General features: G+C 39.8%; 1 protein-coding gene across 1 annotated transcript in view; it reads left to right on the forward strand.

Moving 5' to 3' along the window:
* The window catches only part of MYCBP2 (MYC binding protein 2), a gene marked incomplete in the record, with an annotated part of 1,460,675 nt that overhangs the window by 1,390,262 nt on the left and 49,394 nt on the right, over positions 1–21,019 (forward strand). Inside the window, 1 exon segment of the mRNA XM_053707907.1 lies at positions 10,032–10,315. Coding sequence (XP_053563882.1) covers positions 10,032–10,315 — 284 coding nt within the window.

Raw genomic sequence — 21,019 nt, forward strand, 5'->3', positions numbered from 1 at the left:
TTTTTGTGACACTCTAAGCTATGGTTGGGCACTTTTATATAAAGTTCTAAATATATGTATTCAAACATTTATTTGCCTTGACTCAGGATGTTCAACGTTCCTTATTTCAGACAGTCAGTTTCATATTTGGGATAATGCATTTGAATCAATCAATTTTTTTCTTACCTTAAAATTTGACTTTTTTTCCTGTGGGCTGTTAGGCTCGCGGGGGCTGAAAATGCTTCATTTTATTGCGTCATTCTTGGCGCGGACTTTTTTGGCGCAAAATTTTTTTTTCTGTTTCTGGCGTCATACGTGTCGCCGGAAGTTGCGTCATTTTTGACGTTTTTTTGCGCCAAAAGTGTCGGCGTTCCGGATGTGGCGTCACTATTGTCTCCACATTATTTAAGTCTCATTATTTATTGCTTCTGGTTGCTAGAAGCTTGTTCACTGGCATTTTTTCCCATTCCTGAAACTGTCATTTAAGGAATTTGATCAATTTTGCTTTATATGTTGTTTTTTCTATTACATATTGCAAGATGTCCCAGATTGACACTGAGTCAGAAGATACTTCTGGAAAAACGCTGCCTGGTGCTGGATCTACCAAAGTTAAGTGTATCTGTTGTAAACTTGTGGTATCTGTTCCTCCAGCTGTTGTTTGTAATGAATGTCATGACAAACTTGTTAATGCAGATAATATTTCCTTTAGTAATGTTACATTACCTGTTGCGGTTCCGTCAACATCTAATACTCAGAGTGTTCCTGTTAACATAAGAGATTTTGTTTCTAAATCCATTAAGAAGGCTATGTCTGTTATTCCCCCTTCTAGTAAACGTAAAAGGTCTTTTAAAACTTCTCATTTTTCAGATGAATTTTTAAATGAACATCATCATTCTGATTCTGATAATGGTTCCTCTGGTTCAGAGGATTCTGTCTCAGAGGTTGATGCTGATAAATCTTCATATTTATTCAAAATGGAATTTATTCGTTCTTTACTTAAATAGGTTTTAATTGCATTAGAAATAGAGGATTCTGGTCCTCTTGGTACTAAATCTAAACGTTTAAATAAGGTTTTTAAATCTCCTGTAGTTATTCCAGAAGTTTTTCCTGTCCCTGATGCTATTTCTGAAGTAATCTCCAGGGAATGGAATAATTTGGGTAATTCATTTACTCCTTCTAAACGTTTTAAGCAATTATATCTTGTGCCATCTGACAGATTAGAATTTTGGGACAAAATCCCTAAGGTTGATGGGGCTGTCTCTACTCTTGCTAAACGTACTACTATTCCTATGGCAGATAGTACTTCCTTTAAGGATCCTTTAGATAGGAAGATTGAATCCTTTCTAAGAAAAGCTTACTTATGTTCAGGTAATCTTCTTAGACCTGCTATATCTTTAGCGGATGTTGCTGCAGCTTCAACTTTTTGGTTAGAAGCTTTAGCGCAACAAGTAACAGATCATAATTCTCATAGCATTATTAATCTTCTTCAACATGCTAATAACTTTATTTGTGATGCCATCTTTGATATCATTAGAGTTGATGTCAGGTATATGTCTCTAGCTATTTTAGCTAGAAGAGCTTTATGGCTTAAAACTTGGAATGCTGATATGTCTTCCAAGTCAACTTTGCTTTCCCTTTCTTTCCAGGGTAATAAATTATTTGGTTCTCAGTTGGATTCTATTATCTCAACTGTTACTGGAGGGAAAGGAACTTTTTTACCACAGGATAAAAAATCTAAAGGTAAATTTAGGTCTAATAATCGTTTTCGTTCCTTTCGTCACAATAAGGAACAAAAGCCTGATCCTTCACCCACAGGAGCGGTATCAGTTTGGAAACCATCTCCAGTCTGGAATAAATCCAAGCCTTTTAGAAAACCAAAGCCAGCTCCCAAGTCCACATGAAGGTGCGGCCCTCATTCCAGCCCAGCTGGTAGGGGGCAGATTACGATTTTTCAAAGAAATTTGGATCAATTCAATTCACAATCTTTGGATTCAAAACATTGTTTTAGAAGGGTACAGAATTGGCTTCAAAATAAGGCCTCCTGCAAAGAGATTTTTTCTTTCCTGTGTCCCAGTAAATCCAGTGAAGGCTCAAGCATTTCTGAAATGTGTTTTAGATCTGGAGTTGGCTGGAGTAATTATGCCAGTTCCAGTTCTGGAACAGGGGCTGGGGTTTTATTCAAATCTCTTCATTGTACCAAAGAAGGAGAATTCCTTCAGACCAATTCTGGATCTAAAAATATTGAATCGTTAAGTAAGGATACCAACATTCAAAATGGTAACTATAAGGACTATCCTGCCTTTTGTTCAGCAAGGGCATTATATGTCCACAATAGATTTACAGGATGCATATCTGCATATTCCGATTCATCCAGATCACTATCAGTTTCTTAGATTCTCTTTCCTAGACAAGCATTACCAGTTTGTGGCTCTGCAGTTTGGCCTAGCAACAGCTCCAAGAATTTTTACAAAGGTTCTCGGTGCCCTTCTGTCTGTAATCAGAGAACAGGGTATTGTGGTATTTCCTTATTTGGACGATATTTTGGTACTTACTCAGTCTTCACATTTAGCAGAATCTCATACGAATCGATTTGTGTTGTTTCTTCAAGATCATGGTTGGAGGATCAATTTCCCGAAAAGTTCATTGATTCCTCAAACAAGGGTAACCTTTTTAGGTTTCCAGATAGATTCAGTGTCCATGACTCTGTCTCTGACAGACAAGAGACGTCTAAAATTGATCTCAGCTTGTCGAAACCTTCAATCACAATCATTCCCTTCGGTAGCCTTATGCATGGAAATTCTAGGTCTTATGACTGCTGCATCGGACGCGATCCCCTTTGCTCGTTTTCACATGCAACCTCTTCAGCTCTGTATGCTGAACCAGTGGTGCAGGGATTACACAAAGATATATCAATTAATATCTTTAAAACTGATTGTACGACACTCTCTGACGTGGTGGACAGATCACCATCGTTTAGTTCAGGGGGCTTCTTTTGTTCTTCCGACCTGGACTGTGATTTCAACAGATGCAAGTCTGACAGGTTGGGGAGCTGTTTGGGGGTCTCTGACAGCACAAGGGGTTTGGGAATCTCAGGAGGTGAGATTACCAATCAATATTTTGGAACTCCGTGCAATTTTCAGAGCTCTTCAGTCATGGCCTCTTCTAAAGAGAGAATTGTTCATTTGTTTTCAGACAGACAATGTCACAACTGTGGCATACATCAATCATCAAGGAGGGACTCACAGTCCTCTGGCTATGAAAGAAGTATCTCGAATACTGGTTTGGGCGGAATCCAGCTCCTGTCTAGTTTCTGTGGTTCATATCCCAGGTATAGACAATTGGGAAGCGGATTATCTCAGTCGCCAAACGTTACATCCGGGCGAATGGTCTCTTCACCCAGAGGTTTTTCTTCAGATTGTTCAAATGTGGGGACTTCCAGAAATAGATCTGATGGCTTCCCATCTAACAAGAAACTTCCCAGGTATCTGTCCAGATCCAGGGATCCTCAAGCGGAAGCAGTGGATGCATTGTCACTTCCTTGGAAGTATCATCCTGCCTATATCTTTCCGCCTCTAGTTCTTCTTCCAAGAGTAATCTCCAAGATTCTGAAGGAATAATCGTTTGTTCTGCTGGTGGCTCCAGCATGGTCTCACAGGTTTTGGTATGCGGATCTTGTTCGGATGGCCTCTTGCCAACCGTGGACTCTTCCGTTAAGACCAGACCTTCTGTCGCAAGGTCCTTTTTTCCATCAGGATCTCAAATCCTTAAATTTAAAGGTATGGAGATTGAACGCTTGATTCTTAGTCAAAGAGGTTTCTCTGACTCTGTGATTAGTACTATGTTACAGGCTTGTAAATCTGTATCTAGGAAGATATATTATAGAGCCTGGAAGACTTACATTTCTTGGTGTCTTTCTCATCACTTTTCCTGGCATTCTTTTAGAATTCCGAGAATTTTACAGTTTCTTCAGGATGGTTTGGATAAAGGTTTGTCTGCAAGTTCCTTGAAAGGACAAATCTCTGCTCTTTCTGTTCTTTTTTCATAGAAAGATTGCTAATCTTCCTGATATTCATTGTTTTGTACAAGCTTTGGTTCGTATAAAACCTGTCATTAAGTCAATTTCTCCTACTTGGAGTTTGAATTTGGTTCTGGGGGCTCTTCAAGCTCCTCCGTTTGAACCTATGCATTCATTAGACATTAAATTACTTTCTTGGAAAGTTTTGTTTCTTTTGGCCATCTCTTCTGCTAGAAGAGTTTCTGAATTATCTGCTCTTTCTTGTGAGTCTCCTTTTCTGATTTTTCATCAGGATAAGGCGGTGTTGCGAACTTCTTTTAAATTTTTACCTAAGGTTGTGAATTCTAACAACATTAGTAGAGAAATTGTGGTTCCTTCATTATGTCCTATTCCTTAGAATTCTAAGGAAAGATCATTGCATTCTTTGGATGTAGTTAGAGCTTTGAAATATTATGTTGAAGCTACTAAGAATTTCCGAAAGACTTCTAGTCTATTTGTTATCTTTTCCGGTTCTAGGAAAGGTCAGAAGGCCTCTGCCATTTCTTTGGCATCTTGGTTGAAATCTTTAATTCATCATGCTTATGTCGAGTCGGGTAAAACTCTGCCTCAAAGGATTACAGCTCATTCTACTAGGTCAGTTTCTACTTCCTGGGCGTTTAGGAATGAAGCTTCGGTTGATCAGATTTGCAAAGCAGCAACTTGGTCTTCTTTGCATACTTTTACTAAATTCTACCATTTTGATGTGTTTTCTTCTTCTGAAGCAGTTTTTGGTAGAAAAGTACTTCAGGCAGCTGTTTCAGTTTGATTCTTCTGCTTATAATTTCAGTTTTTTTCATTATAAGATTTAAACTTTATTTTGGGTGTGGATTATTTTCAGCGGAATTGGCTGTCTTTATTTTATCCCTCCCTCTCTAGTGACTCTTGCGTGGAAGATCCACATCTTGGGTAGTCATTATCCCATACGTCACTAGCTCATGGACTCTTGCTAATTACATGAAAGAAAACATAATTTATGTAAGAACTTACCTGATAAATTCATTTATTTCATATTAGCAAGAGTCCATGAGGCCCACCCTTTTTTGTGGTGGTTTTGATTTTTTTGTATAAAGCACAATTATTCCAATTCCTTATTTTTTATGCTTTCGCACTTTTTTCTTATCACTCCACTTCTTGGCTATACGTTAAACTGATTTGTGGGTGTGGTGAGGGGTGTATTTATAGGCATTTTGAGGTTTGGGAAACTTTGCCCCTCCTGGCAGGAATGTATATCCCATACGTCACTAGCTCATGGACTCTTGCTAATATGAAAGAAATGAATTTATCAGGTAAGTTCTTACATAAATTATGTTTTTTCATCAAGATAAGTATGATATATTTTTTTAATTTTTTTTTTATTTACCTAATGTGGTTAACTCTGATAATATAAATAGTAAGAATTTTGTTCCTTCTTTTTGTCCTAATGCAAAGAATTCCAAGAAATAGTTTCTCCATAATTTGGATGTTGTCAGAGCTTTGAAATTCTATTTGCAAGCTGCTATAGACAATCTTCTAGCTTGTTTGTTATTGGATTAATCATTGTGTCTCTGTTCCCTATGTTCTGAAAGAACTGACACTTAAATAAAAGGAGTTACTTTTTCAAATTTAAAGAGACAGTAACGGTTTTTATATGTTAATTTTATTAAAACCTTTTAATTGATTAATCCTGTTTTATCTGTTCCCTATCTTGTGAGAGATTTATTTCAAGAGGAATAAAATAGTTAGCCCACACATGCAGTGCCCTGCGCTTCCTCACAAACTTCATCTGGAGTTATTCTCCAGACATCGCTTACATAGAATCTTTTAAGCGATATCTGTTGTATTGTCTGTTTTTTCCCATGCTGTAGGGAAGTCGCTTGAGGAAATGTTGCTAATACAGTAGTATATATTCCAAATGTATACATTAAATTTTCTAACACACATGCAGTGCCCTGCAGTTCCTCGCAATTTCCTTCTGGAATTGCTGCACAAGACATCACTTCTTTAATGTCATGGCGATAGCTGTGAACAAAGAAGTAACTTTTTTGATAAATTCTACAATGTTTGCATGCTAATTTTAGCTTACCTCTGCACACAGAAATAAAAAAGTTACTTTTAAAATTTAAAGGGACAGTAACGTTTTTTATGTGCTAATTTTGTTAAATAATACATGCTGTTTTTTTTGTGTAATTCATCCTTTATGATTCAACGCGGTTCAAGAGACCCTACTAGAGGTCTCTTGTTTTAGGCTTGGATTTCAATGTGGTTCTATCAATCTATTTCTTATTTATTGAGAAGTCTCTAAGATAAAGATAGACTTGTTCTAAACCTGCTTCTTCTAGGCGCATACTGCTTAAGAGCCTAGTGACAATGGTCAAATATACGACAAATTTCTCCTAAGCTGTTCCAAAAAGATTTATAGCCCACATGGAGTTTCCCTGTTTTTAATACATTGTTGGATTAAAATGTGCATGAGGTTTTATTCACTCAGAATAGTGTGATTGACTCAGTTGTGGTTATTTTGAATGTTTCTTCCCTGTAACTAAGGAGGAAGATATTTCGGTAACACCGGAGAAGGAATTTGCAGTCTCTTACTCTTAGAAGGAAGGAGATAACCAAGGGAAATGGGAATCTCCACGTTGGTCTTGAGTCTTTTAACATAAAGAATAGTAGTTCCTTCAAGACTATGCAGATGAAGGACCCTATGATTAATAGAGGGTCTACATTGTCAACCTGCGGTTGGTGTGACTTCTGTTTCCAGTGCGGCGACATACTCTCTAGGGACAGACACCCCTCTCACAGGAATAGGAGAAGGGCCTTTAATGAGTAGACTCCTTTAATGTAGTATAGTGAAAAGGAAATAAGAGATGTCGTTTCTCTCAAGATTTCCTGGGAAAATCTTTTATTCCTCCTACCAAGCACGGAGACCCTATCAGACTTAGAATAGGGGAAATCAGTTTAAGAAGCTTGCTGCTGACACATGAGGGGTGTGCACCCGACCTGTAAGGGGGCAGGTTCTCCTTTTCAATCAAGTTTGGTTTTGTGATCATTATCTGTTCGTGGTTCCCAAAAAGGAGGGAACCTTCAGACCAATTTTAGACCTCAAGAGTGTAAGCAAATTTCTCAGGGTTCCGTCATTCAAGATGGAAACTATTTGTACCATTCTTCCATTGACCAGGAGGGTCAATTTATGACAACAGTGGATTTCCAGGACGCATATCTACATGTTCCTATCCACAGGGATCATCACAAGTTCATAAGGTTTGCCTTTGTAGACAAACACTTCTAGTTCGTGGCTCTTCCTTTCGGTCTGGCCACGGCTCCCAGAATCTTCACAAAGGTTCTGGGGTCTCCACTGGCGGTACTAAGGCCACGGGGCATTGGGGTGGCATCTTATCTGGACAATATTCTAGTCCAGGCGCCATCTTTTCAACAAATAAGATCCTATACCGACATGGTGTTATCTTTACTGAGAACTTATGGAGGTAAATTTGGAATAGAGTTCCTTAGTCCCAAATACAAGGGTGACTTTCTTGGGAACTATAATAGATTCCATACTTATAAAGATTTTTCTGACAGAAGTCAGGAAATCAGAGCTCGGTTCCACATCAGACCTCTGCAGTTAAGCATGCTCAGGCAATGGAACGGAGATTATGCGGACTTGTCTCCTCGAATAACCCTGGAGCAGGAGACAAGGGACTCGCTTCAACGGCGGTTGTTTCTGAATCATCTTTCCCAAGGAACCTGCTTTTGCAGACCGTCTTGGGTGATTGTGACAACAGACCCTAGCCTTCTAGGGTGGGGAGCTGTATGGGGTCCCCAAAAGGCTCAGGGAGTTTGGACTCAGTCAGAGTCTGTTCTTCCTATAAACATCCTGGAACTGAGAGCGATCTTCAATGCTCTTCTGGCCTGGCCTCAGTTAGCCTCGGTCCAGTTTATCAGCTTCCGGTCGGGCATCCTTAGCGATGACCGAGGTAGCCAAGATAATTCAGTGGGCGGAGGCCTATTCTTGCTATCTGTCGGAGATCCACATCCCAGGGGTGGACATCTGGGAGGCGGACTTTCTGAGCAGGCAGACCTTTCATCTGGGGGATTGGGAACTCCATCCGGAACTGCTCTCCAGTCTGATTCTCAAATGGGGTCAGCCAGAGTTAGATCTTATGGCGTCTCGACAGAATGCCAAGCTCCCGAGATATTGGTCGAGGTCCAGGGACTCCCAGGCGGAACTGATAGATGCTCTGGCGGTTCCTTAGACCTTTTTAGTCTAGCATACCTTTTTTCCTCCGTTTGCGCTTCTTCCTCGGGTCATTGCTCAAATCCAACAGGAGAGGGTGTTGGTGATTCTCTTTGCTCCGGCTTGGCCTTGCAGGATTTGGTATGTAGATTTGGTGGACATGTCATCGCTGCCACCTTAGAGACTTCCGTTGAAGAAGGGCCTTCTAATCAAGAGCCCTTCCTTCACCCAAATCTAGTTTTTCTGAAGCTGACTGCTTGGAGATTGAACGCTTATTTTTGTCCAAGCGGGGGTTTTCTGACTCGGTCATAGAGACCATGATTCAGGCTCGTAAGCCTGTAACTAGAAAGATTTACCATAAGATATGGCGTAAATATCTTTCTTGGTGTGAATCCAAGGGCTACTTATGGAGTAGAGTTAGGATTCCTAGAATTTTGGCTTCCTCCAAGAGGGCTTGGAGAAGGGTTTATCGACAAGTTCCCTTAAGGGTCAAATCTCGGCTTTATCTATTTTGTTACACAAATGTCTGGCGGTTGTTCCAGATGTACAATCCTTTTGTCAGGCCTTGGTCAGGATCAGGCCTGTGCTTGAACCAGTTACTCCTCCATGGAGTCTTAATTTAGTTCTTAAGGTTCTTCAAGGGGCTCTGTTTGAGCCTATGCATTCCTTAGATATTTGGAAAGTTTTGTTTTCTTGTTGAGATTTCTTCCGTTCGGAGAGTGTCAGAGCTCTCTGCATTACAGTTCGAGTCTCCTTACCTTATTTTCCATTCAGATGAGGTAGTTTTACAAATTTGACTCTCTTGCCTCGGCTGAGGCCGCTTTTGGGAGAAAGGTTCTTCAAGCAGTGGTGCCTTCCGTTTAGGTTTCCTGTCTTGTCCCTCCCGTATCATCTGTGTACTCTAGCTTGGGTATTGAATCCCATTAGTAATTAAGATGATCCATGGACTCATCGTGTCTTAAAAAAGAAAAGAAAAATTATGCTTGCCTGATAAATGTATTTCTTTTTTGACACAATGAGTCCACGGCCCGCCCTGTTTCTTTAGACAGGTTGTGGGTTATGTACACTTCAGACACCTCTGTACCTTGGCTTTTCCTTTCTCTTCCTAACTTCGGTCGAATGACTGGAGTGGGAGGGAAGGGAGGAACTATTTAACAGCTCTGCTGTGGTTCTCTTTGCCTCCTCCTGCTGACCAGGAGGTGAATATCCCATTAGTAATTGAGATGAACCGTGGACTCATCGTATCAAAAAAGAAATACATTTATCAGGTAAGAATACATTTTCTTTTATGCCTACCTGATTAATTAATTTCTTTCATGGTGGTGAGAGTCCACAAGACCCCACCCATATTTTTTTTTTATTTTTTTTTCTGGCGGCAGTTCAAGTATGCACCTCCTCTTTTTTTTTTTCCTGCTCTTTTTTTTGCTCTTATTTCTTATCCTACCTTCTCTTTCTGGCTTGGCTATACCTCGGTCTAATTTACAGTAAGGTGGGAGGGGTTTTAGGGGCTTGTGGAGTTTTGGGATCTTTGCCTCCTCCTAGTGGTCAGGAGTATAATTCCCAGGAGTGATGGATCATGGACTCTCACTACCATGAAAGAAATTAATTTATCAGTGAAACATAAATTATATTTTTCAAGTGAATGAAACTAATTAGATAAAAGAAGCAAATTGAAAAGTTGTTTAAAATCACACATTTTCTTAATCCTGAAATCATTTTTTTTAGATTTCATTTAATACCCCTCCCCATTAAAAAAAACGCAGTTAATGTAGTTGGTTTATTTTGCAGGTAACCTCATTACTGCGACGTGTTTTACCCGAGGTGACACCATCCCGATTAGCAAGTATCATAGGTGTCAAGTCACTCCCACCAGCTGATATTAGTGATATTATCCACTCAACAGAGAAAGGGGACTGGAATAAGCTTGGCATCTTGGATATGTTCCTTGGGTGTATTGCCAAGGCCCTTACTGTTCAGCTAAAAGCCAAGGGAACACCAATCACTGGAACAGGAGGCACTAGTGCTGGAAAAGGAGTCACCACTGTCACTTTGCCAATGATCTTTAACTCAAGGTAAGTTAGGGTGATACTTGTGAATTTAGCTTGAGAAGCAATAATGTGCCCCCTCTTCTCCATGTTTTGTCTTCTATCACATTTCACTCTCCTGTTCTTACTAACTTCTCCATCATTTCCCTTCATTTTTTTACATTTCCCTTCATTTTTTTTACATTTCCCTTCATATTCTTCAACTTCTCCAAAACTCTCTCACTCACCACTGTCATTGTTAATGTTTCTTCTTCATTAATCTCTTAGCACTCCATATTTCTGTTTCTGGTCTTATCTTTAAACTCTTCGGTGGAACTTAAGGTGCATTCAACACTATGAGATTGTTACTTTGTCAGCTAGCTTATAATTGTCCCTAAATGGTCGCATGGGTAAGAATAACAAAACAGGCATTGGGACCTAGTTTACATTATGCTAGCACCCATGACTTTATTGAAACTAAAACTTTACATTTATTTCTTCAAAGTTTAAAGAAGTAATATACATATATTTATTTCCTAAGATATGATGAGTCCACAACATCATCAATTATTAGTGGGAATATCACTACTGGCCAGCAGGAGGAGGCAAAGTGCACCACAGCAAAGCTGTTAAAGGGACACTCAATTCAAAATGGAACTTTCATTATTCAGATAGAGCAGCAATTTTAAACAACTTTCCAATTCACTTCCATTAACAAAATGTGCATAGTCTTTTTATATTTAAACTTTGAGTCACCAGCTCCTACTGAGCATGTGCAAGAATTCACAGAACAAGCGTGTATGCATTTGTGATTGGCTGATGGCTGTCACATGGTGCAAGGGGAGTGGAAATAGACATAACTTTTCTTTCATGTAATTAGCAAGAGTCCATGAGCTAGTGACGTATGGGATATACATTCCTACCAGGAGGGGCAAAGTTTCCCAAACCTCAAAATGCCTATAAATACACCCCTCACCACACCCACAAATCAGTTTTACAAACTTTGCCTCCTATGGAGGTGGTGAAGTAAGTTTGTGCTAGATTCTACGTTGATATGCGCTCCGCAGCAGGTTGGAGCCCGGTTTTCCTCTCAGCGTGCAGTGAATGTCAGAGGGATGTGAGGAGAGTATTGCCTATTTGAATTCAATGATCTCCTTCTACGGGGTCTATTTCATAGGTTCTCTGTTATCGGTCGTAGAGATTCATCTCTTACCTCCCTTTTCAGATCGACGATATACTCTTATATATACCATTACCTCTACTGATTCTCGTTTCAGTACTGGTTTGGCTTTCTACTACATGTAGATGAGTGTCCTGGGGTAAGTAAGTCTTATTTTCTGTGACACTCTAAGCTATGGTTAGGCACTTTTATATAAAGTTCTAAATATATGTATTCAAACATTTATTTGCCTTGACTCAGGATGTTCAACGTTCCTTATTTCAGACAGTCAGTTTCATATTTGGGATAATGCATTTGAATCAATCAATTTTTTTCTTACCTTAAAATTTGACTTTTTTTCCTGTGGGCTGTTAGGCTCGCGGGGGCTGAAAATGCTTCATTTTATTGCGTCATTCTTGGCGCGGACTTTTTTTTTCTGTTTCCGGCGTCATATGTGTCGCCGGAAGTTGCGTCATTTTTGACGTTTTTTTGCGCCAAGAGTGTCGGCGTTCCGGATGTGGCGTCATTTTTGGCGCCAAAAGCATTTAGGCGCCAAATAATGTGGGCGTCTTTTTTGGCGCTAAAAAATATGGGCGTCACTATTGTCTCCACATTATTTAAGTCTCATTATTTATTGCTTCTGGTTGCTAGAAGCTTGTTCACTGGCATTTTTTCCCATTCCTGAAACTGTCATTTAAGGAATTTGATCAATTTTGCTTTATATGTTGTTTTTTCTATTACATATTGCAAGATGTCCCAGATTGACACTGAGTCAGAAGATACTTCTGGAAAAACGCTGCCTGGTGCTGGATCTAAGTGTATCTGTTGTAAACTTGTGGTATCTGTTCCTCCAGCTGTTGTTTGTAATGAATGTCATGACAAACTTGTTAATGCAGATAATATTTCCTTTAGTAATGTTACATTACCTGTTGCGGTTCCGTCAACATCTAATACTCAGAGTGTTCCTGTTAACATAAGAGATTTTGTTTCTAAATCCATTAAGAAGGCTATGTCTGTTATTCCCCCTTCTAGTAAACGTAAAAGGTCTTTTAAAACTTCTCATTTTTCAGATGAATTTTTAAATGAACATCATCATTCTGATTCTGATAGTGGTTCCTCTGGTTCAGAGGATTCTGTCTCAGGGGTTGATGCTGATAAATCTTCATATTTGTTCAAAATGGAATTTATTCGTTCTTTACTTAAAGAGGTCTTAATTGCATTAGAAATAGAGGATTCTGGTCCTCTTGATACTAAATCTAAACGTTTAAATAAGGTTTTTAAATCTCCTGTAGTTATTCCAGAAGTTTTTCCTGTCCCTGATGCTATTTCTGAAGTAATCTCCAGGGAATGGAATAATTTGGGTAATTCATTTACTCCTTCTAAACGTTTTAAGCAATTATATCCTGTGCCATCTGACAGATTAGAATTTTGGGACAAAATCCCTAAGGTTGATGGGGCTGTCTCTACTCTTGCTAAACGTACTACTATTCCTACGGCAGATAGTACTTCCTTTAAGGATCCTTTAGATAGGAAGATTGAATCCTTTCTAAGACAAGCTTACTTATGTTCAGGTAATCTTCTTAGACCTGCTATATCTTTAGCGGATGTTGCTGCAGCTTCAACTTTTTGGTTAGAAGCTTTAGCGCAACAAGTAACAGATCATAATTCTCATAGCATTATTAATCTTCTTCAACATGCTAATAACTTTATTTGTGATGCCATCTTTGATATCATTAGAGTTGATGTCAGGTATATGTCTCTAGCTATTTTAGCTAGAAGAGCTTTATGGCTTAAAACTTGGAATGCTGATATGTTTTCTAAGTCAACTTTGCTTTCCCTTTCTTTCCAGGGTAATAAATTATTTGGTTATCAGTTGGATTCTATTGTCTCAACTGTTACTGGAGGGAAAGGAACTTTTTTACCACAGGATAAAAGATCTAAAGGTAAATTTAGGTCTAATAATCGTTTTCGTTCCTTTCGTCACAATAAGGAACAAAAGCCTGATCCTTCACCCACAGGAGCGGTATCAGTTTGGAAACCATCTCCAGTCTGGAATAAATCCAAGCCTTTTAGAAAACCAAAGCCAGCTCCCAAGTCCACATGAAGGTGCGGCCCTCATTCCAGCCCAGCTGGTAGGGGGCAGATTACGATTTTTCAAAGAAATTTGGATCAATTCAATTCACAATCTTTGGATTCAAAACATTGTTTCAGAAGGGTACAGAATTGGCTTCAAAATAAGGCCTCCTGCAAAGAGATTTTTTCTTTCCCGTGTCCCAGTAAATCCAGCGAAGGCTCAAGCATTTCTAAAATGTGTTTCAGATCTAGAGTTGGCTGGAGTAATTATGCCAGTTCCAGTTCTGGAACAGGGGCTGGGGTTTTATTCAAATCTCTTCATTGTACCAAAGAAGGAGAATTCCTTCAGACCAGTTCTGGATCTAAAAATATTGAATCGTTATGTAAGGATACCAACATTCAAAATGGTAACTATAAGGACTATCCTGCCTTTTGTTCAGCAAGGGCATTATATGTCCACAATAGATTTACAGGATGCATATCTGCATATTCCGATTCATCCAGATCACTATCAGTTTCTGAGATTCTCTTTCCTAGACAAGCATTACCAGTTTGTGGCTCTGCCGTTTGGCCTAGCAACAGCTCCAAGAATTTTTACAAAGGTTCTCGGTGCCCTTCTGTCTGTAATCAGAGAACAGGGTATTGTGGTATTTCCTTATTTGGACGATATCTTGGTACTTGCTCAGTCTTCACATTTAGCAGAATCTCATACGAATCGACTTGTGTTGTTTCTTCAAGATCATGGTTGGAGGATCAATTTACCAAAAAGTTCATTGATTCCTCAAACAAGGGTAACCTTTTTAGGTTTCCAGATAGATTCAGTGTCCATGACTCTGTCTCTGACAGACAAAAGACGTCTAAAATTGATCTCAGCTTGTCGAATCCTTCAATCACAATCATTCCCTTCGGTAGCCTTATGCATGGAAATTCTAGGTCTTATGACTGCTACATCGGACGCGATCCCCTTTGCTCGTTTTCACATGCGACCTCTTCAGCTCGGTATGCTGAACCAGTGGTGCAGGGATTACACAAAGATATCTCAATATCTTTAAAACCGATTTACGACACTCTCTGACGTGGTGGACAGATCACCATCGTTTAGTTCAGGGGGCTTCTTTTGTTCTTCCGACCTGGACTGTGATTTCAACAGATGCAAGTCTGACAGGTTGGGGAGCTGTTTGGGGGTCTCTGACAGCACAAGGGGTTTGGGAATCTCAGGAGGTGAGATTACCAATCAATATTTTGGAACTCCGTGCAATTTTCAGAGCTCTTCAGTCATGGCCTCTTCTAAAGAGAGAATCATTCATTTGTTTTCAGACAGACAATGTCACAACTGTGGCATACATCACTCATCAAGGAGGGACTCACAGTCCTCTGGCTATGAAGGAAGTATCTCGAATACTGGTATGGGCGGAATCCAGCTCCTGTCTAGTTTCTGCGGTTCATATCCCAGGTATAGACAATTGGGAAGCGGATTATCTCAGTCGCCAAACGTTACATCCGGGCGAATGGTCTCTTCACCCAGAGGTTTTTCTTCAGATTGTTCAAATGTGGGGACTTCCAGAAATAGATCTGATGGCTTCCCATCTAAACAAGAAACTTCCCAGGTATCTGTCCAGATCCAGGGATCCTCAAGCGGAAACAGTGGATGCATTGTCACTTCTTTGGAAGTATCATCCTGCCTATATCTTTCCGCCTCTAGTTCTTCTTCCAAGAGTAATCTCCAAGATTCTGAAGGAATGCTCGTTTGTTCTGCTGGTGGCTCCAGCATGGCCTCTCAGGTTTTGGTATGCGGATCTTGTCCGGATGGCCTCTTGCCAACTGTGGACTCTTCCGTTAAGACCAGACCTTCTGTCGCAAGGTCCTTTTTTCCATCAGGATCTCAAATCCTTAAATTTAAAGGTATGGAGATGAACGTTTGATTCTTAGTCAAAGAGGTTTCTCTGACTCTGTGATTAGTACTATGTTACAGGCTCGTAAATCTGTATCTAGGAAGATATATTATAGAGTCTGGAAGACTTACATTTCTTGGTGTCTTTCTCATCACTTTTCCTGGCATTCTTTTAGAATTCCGAGAATTTTACAGTTTCTTCAGGATGGTTTGGATAAAGGTTTGTCTGCAAGTTCCTTGAAAGGACAAATCTCTGCTCTTTCTGTTCTTTTTCATAGAAAGATTGCTAATCTTCCTGATATTCATTGTTTTGTACAAGCTTTGGTTCGTATAAAACCTGTCATTAAGTCAATTTCTCCTCCTTGGAGTTTGAATTTGGTTCTGGGGGCTCTTCAAGCTCCTCCGTTTGAACCTATGCTTTCATTAGACATTAAATTACTTTCTTGGAAAGTTTTGTTTCTTTTGGCCATCTCTTCTGCTAGAAGAGTTTCGGAATTATCTGCTCTTTCTTGTGAGTCTCCTTTTCTGATTTTTCATCAGGATAAGGCGGTGTTGCGAACTTCTTTTAAATTTTTACCTAAGGTTGTGAATTCTAACAACATTAGTAGAGAAATTGTGGTTCCTTCATTATGTCCTAATCCTAAGAATTCTAAGGAGAGATCATTGCATTCTTTGGATGTAGTTAGAGCTTTGAAATATTATGTTGAAGCTACTAAGAATTTCCAAAAGACTTCTAGTCTATTTGTTATCTTTTCCGGTTCTAGGAAAGGTCAGAAGGCCTCTGCCATTTCTTTGGCATCTTGGTTGAAATCTTTAATTCATCATGCTTATGTCGAGTCGGGTAAAACTCCGCCTCAAAGGATTACAGCTCATTCTACTAGGTCAGTTTCTACTTCCTGGGCGTTTAGGAATGAAGCTTCGGTTGATCAGATTTGCAAAGCAGCAACTTGGTCTTCTTTGCATACTTTTACTAAATTCTACCATTTTGATGTGTTTTCTTCTTCTGAAGCAGTTTTTGGTAGAAAAGTACTTCAGGCAGCTGTTTCAGTTTGATTCTTCTGCTTATAATTTCAGTTTTTTTCATTATAAGATTTAAACTTTATTTTGGGTGTGGATTATTTTCAGCAGAATTGGCTGTCTTTATTTTATCCCTGCCTCTCTAGTGACTCTTGCGTGGAAGATCCACATCTTGGGTAGTCATTATCCCATACGTCACTAGCTCATGGACTCTTGCTAATTACGTGAAAGAAAACATAATTTATGTAAGAACTTACCTGATAAATTAATTTCTTTCATATTAGCAAGAGTCCATGAGGCCCACCCTTTTTTGTGGTGGTTTTGATTTTTTTGTATAAAGCATAATTATTCCAATTCCTTATTTTTTATGCTTTCGCACTTTTTTCTTATCACCCCACTTCTTGGCTATACGTTAAACTGATTTGTGGGTGTGGTGAGGGGTGTATTTATAGGCATTTTGAGGTTTGGGAAACTTTGCCCCTCCTGGTAGGAATGTATATCCCATACGTCACTAGCTCATGGACTCTTGCTAATATGAAAGAAATGAATTTATCAGGTAAGTTCTTACATAAATTATGTTTTAAAATTGTATGAAAAAAAATCTACTGCTCATTTGAAGTTCAGACTAAGTGCTATTACATTATCTTTTTATCTTGCATTTGTTGATTATGCAAATCTACTGTGTTAACTGGTCCTTTAAGTATCACTCCCCTTCCCACAATCTCCAGTCATTCTCTTTGCCTTTGGTGCATGGAGGAGGTGACTTTTTTGGTGTCTGTAGAAAATTGGATTTATTTCACTTCAATCAAGATTTTATTATTTTAGAAAGCCAGAGTAGGTTTACTCTGATCTTTCCTTTTCAAGATTGGGTCTAGCTGTATTCCACGTTAGTCTCTTCAGTAAAACAGTGGTGGCTTTAAAGCAGTTAGGAACTTGTGAAGTGGGCTTCGCTGTGTTTTCCTAACATGTTGCTGCCCTGATATAGAAAGCCAGAGTAGGTTTACTCTGTTATTTCTTTTTTCCACAGGTCCCTGTAAGGAGTGGCGTCCTTCTATACCGTGAGAGCTGCTGGACAGCTGGATGTGCAGGTCAGTGCCTTTTGTCTTCTGGGGCTAGGAGGCTGGCACTGAAGGGGTTAAGAACCTAAAAAGTTTTTTTTTTTTAAAAAACCACACAACAAAAAACTGCACTTAATTTGGGACTCAAAATCCTTACTGAAGGATATTCTTGGCAGTGGGCAGGCACTTCATTTGACATGTGATTGGGGACTTAGGGGGCAACTATGTGTGCCATTTTCTTCCGTGGTGATAAGAGAGCAGTGCCATTATTTTATTTTGTTTTATTTGTCCTAACTTTTCTGAGGCTACTTGTTCTCGGCTAGATGAAGCGCTATATATATCGGGCTTCATCCCCATGCCAATTTTTTGGCCTGCCTCCTTCACAGAGAAGGCGGAGCTGCGCCATTTTGAGGACAGGGATTGAATCTTATTCAGTCGGATGTTGCCTCGTTCTCAGTGTGAACACGGACAATATTATGCCCTGTCTCAGATTTTTTTATCGAACGGATTGAAAATGACAGGAACATATTAAGTGTATGTTACACGTTAATAACCAAATAGGCGAATGTTAATTCTAATAAATTAAGGTATTCCATATTTAGTTAATGTTTCACGTTAATAAATGTTGCTGAGGCAAATGTCAGTTCTAACAAAAGTATTCCTGTATGTGCATACATTTTATAAAGCCTGGTGTACTACTGGAGCGCATATTTTTTACATCCTCAAGTTCAGGTTTTATATATGCAGGTTTATTCCACTGTAGTTCAATGGTGAGCTAATCCAGTCTATATCTAAAGATGTTTAGTGGCTTTTGAGGACTAAATTGGTTTGTTATAAACTTTTTGTCTCTCATATTTTTAGCTAATCTTTTAATAAGATTTTAATTTGTTACAACCGCATGCATCATGTCCCTCAGGAGAAGTTTTTTTTCCTCAGTGCTGCTTGAATAGCATAGTTGCTAAGTCAGCAGTTTAGTATCTGAGATTCCTGGTTTGGTAACCTTTACTTGTAGGGCAAAAGTATTAAAACTATTTAATCATAGGTTGTTGCCCTCTGAGCCTCATGTCTCCCAGGATGATGCTGTTCAGGCAGTGCCACAGTTTTTTCCTTTAATGTCCCAAGCCTCTTTGGCGTCACATGCAGTGCCCTGTGGTTCCTCTCATACTCCTGGAGGTGTGCATTTGCCTACAGATTTTGCAGCTCAGGTATTCTCTGCGGTATCTGCGGCTTTTTCATGTTTTTCCTTAACTACAGGGAAAATGCAAGAGGACATTAAGTTTCAGATAGTAAGGTTTCTGCTACACAGGTCGCTCTTTCTCCTAAATCTGGTGTGGAGGATTTGCCGGTAGCTTCTGAGGGTAAAATCTCAGATTCGGACAGTATAATTCCTTAATTTTTTATTTGAAGTGGTCTCCTTCAGATGTATGCTTGCACACCTTGTGTACTGTTAAGAGGTTTTGGCTACTTGGACGACATTGATACCCATATCGTTGTCAACCTTTGGAAGTTTTTGTTAACTTTATTATTTCCATGATGTTCCTTCCTATGAGGAAGTGTTTCTAGACGTGTTTTGGATGTTTTCTCAGGTATAGGAGAAGCTAGGGATGCTTTTCTCCCTGTCTCCAGTCCTTTAAAGGATTTTCCTGTCGCTGACTCCATTAAAATGCATGGTGCCTTAAGTAGAAGGGAGCTTTTTTTTTACTTCAGCTCAGAGAATTTTGATCCCTATGGAGGATAGCTGCTCCTTTATGGATCCATGGTTAAGAAGCTGAAGGTTTATTTGATCATCTAGAGCGATGCCTTGTCTATTTAGACTTGCTGTGCTAGCTTTCGGGTGTTATGGCTGAAATCTTGGTCAGTTGAGAAGCCTACCTGTGGCTTAGTGGCACAGCTTGGCTTTATAATACTGTAGATGCAGGTTCAATATCCAACAATTGTGACCATATTTGGATTATATTTAAGGTTTCCTCCAAGTACAAGCTTCTGGCTCTTCCTTACAAGGGCAAGACTCTGTTTGGACCTAGTCAGGTAGACTTTACCTCTGACTTTACGGGTGGAAAAGGGTATTTTCTACCACACGTCAAGTGGAATAGACTAAAGGATAGTCTTCCTTTCCCTCTTTCTGCAGGGATAGGGGATAGTCTTTAGAGTATCTGTAGTATCTGTAGTCCAGGTATGATGAGAGGCTTTCTTGAACTGGGTTCAAGATCTTCCTCTCTAAGAGTGATAGTTCCAGCCAGGGAATGGGATCTAGGTATTTACCTTAAGTTTCTCAGAGTACAGTCTCCCAAAGTAGTATCCTCACTTCTTTGCTTCAAGACGGTTTCTTCATGACGAACATAGATCTGGAGGATGTGTATATCCTTGTTCCCATTACCAGGGATCTTCTCAAGTTTCTGAGATCCGTCAGGTACCAGGATGAACGAGTCGTTAAGGCTTTGGGCTTAACATCTATTGGACGTATGTCCGCGTGGGTTCGTACTCCACTTCTGGTATTCAGAGAGTTCCCTTGGTCCAACTACAAGGGTGAATTTTTTGGGGACCTTATTAAATTCTCTATCTATGAGAATATTTCTAAGAGATCAGACAATCTAAGATTTATTTCTCTTACCTTTCTCTACAGTCTACTGTTCGGCCTACGGCAAGCTTTAGTAGTCTGGTAGATAGTTTAGCCATCCTGTATCCAGAGGATTGGGAGTTTGAATTTTGCTGTACCTGATTTTCCCTTCACTCTTCAGTGGCTCAATGTATGGAGGTAATTGGTCTGAGGGTCCCAGGGATGTCATCCCTTCACTTGAGTCCATTTGAGAGCTCTGCAGTTATGCATGCTTAGTTAATGGTGTGGTGTCTATTCGGATCTCCCTTAGAGGTTACATCTGGTTCAGCTTTGAGAGTTTCTTAGGAGTATCAGTCTAAGGATGCATGTTTCTAGAGACTGATTGTTACCACGGAAGCCAGCCTACTGAACTGGGGAGCAGTCTGGAACTCGTTAAGGCGCATGGACTCTGGACTCAAGAGGAGTCTGTTCTCACCATTAACATCGATTTTTGTATTTTAATGCCCTGAGGGCTTGTCCTCATTTGTCCTTAGCTGGTTTATTAGGTTCCAGTAGGACAATTTCACCTCAGTGGCTCGGGATGGAACTGGGTTCTTTAGCCATGAAGGAGGTTGCCCGTTTTTTTTCAGTGGGCGGTATCTCAGAATGACTGTCTGCCTTCCACATTCTAGGAGTGGACATCTGGGAAGAGATCTTTCTGACAGAATTTTCATTCCGGGGAGTGGGTTCTCCATCCTGTGGTGTTTTCCAGGTTAACCTTCAAATGGGGGGGGGGGGCTGGAGTTGAATTGATGGCGTCTCGACAGAACGCCACGCTTCCATGGTACGGTTCAAGGTCATGAGATCTGCAGACCGCCCTGATACTTTTTCAAAATTTGATACTTTTGCCTTGGCTGAGGCTTCTATTAGGAAAAAGGTTTTTTAAGCGGTGGTGCCTTCCGTTTAGGTCTACCTGCCTTGTCCCTCCTTATTTATCTGTGTCCTCTAGCTTGGGTAT

Source organism: Bombina bombina, chromosome 3, assembly GCF_027579735.1.
Source record: "Bombina bombina isolate aBomBom1 chromosome 3, aBomBom1.pri, whole genome shotgun sequence".
NCBI classification, from domain to species: Eukaryota; Metazoa; Chordata; class Amphibia; order Anura; family Bombinatoridae; genus Bombina; species Bombina bombina.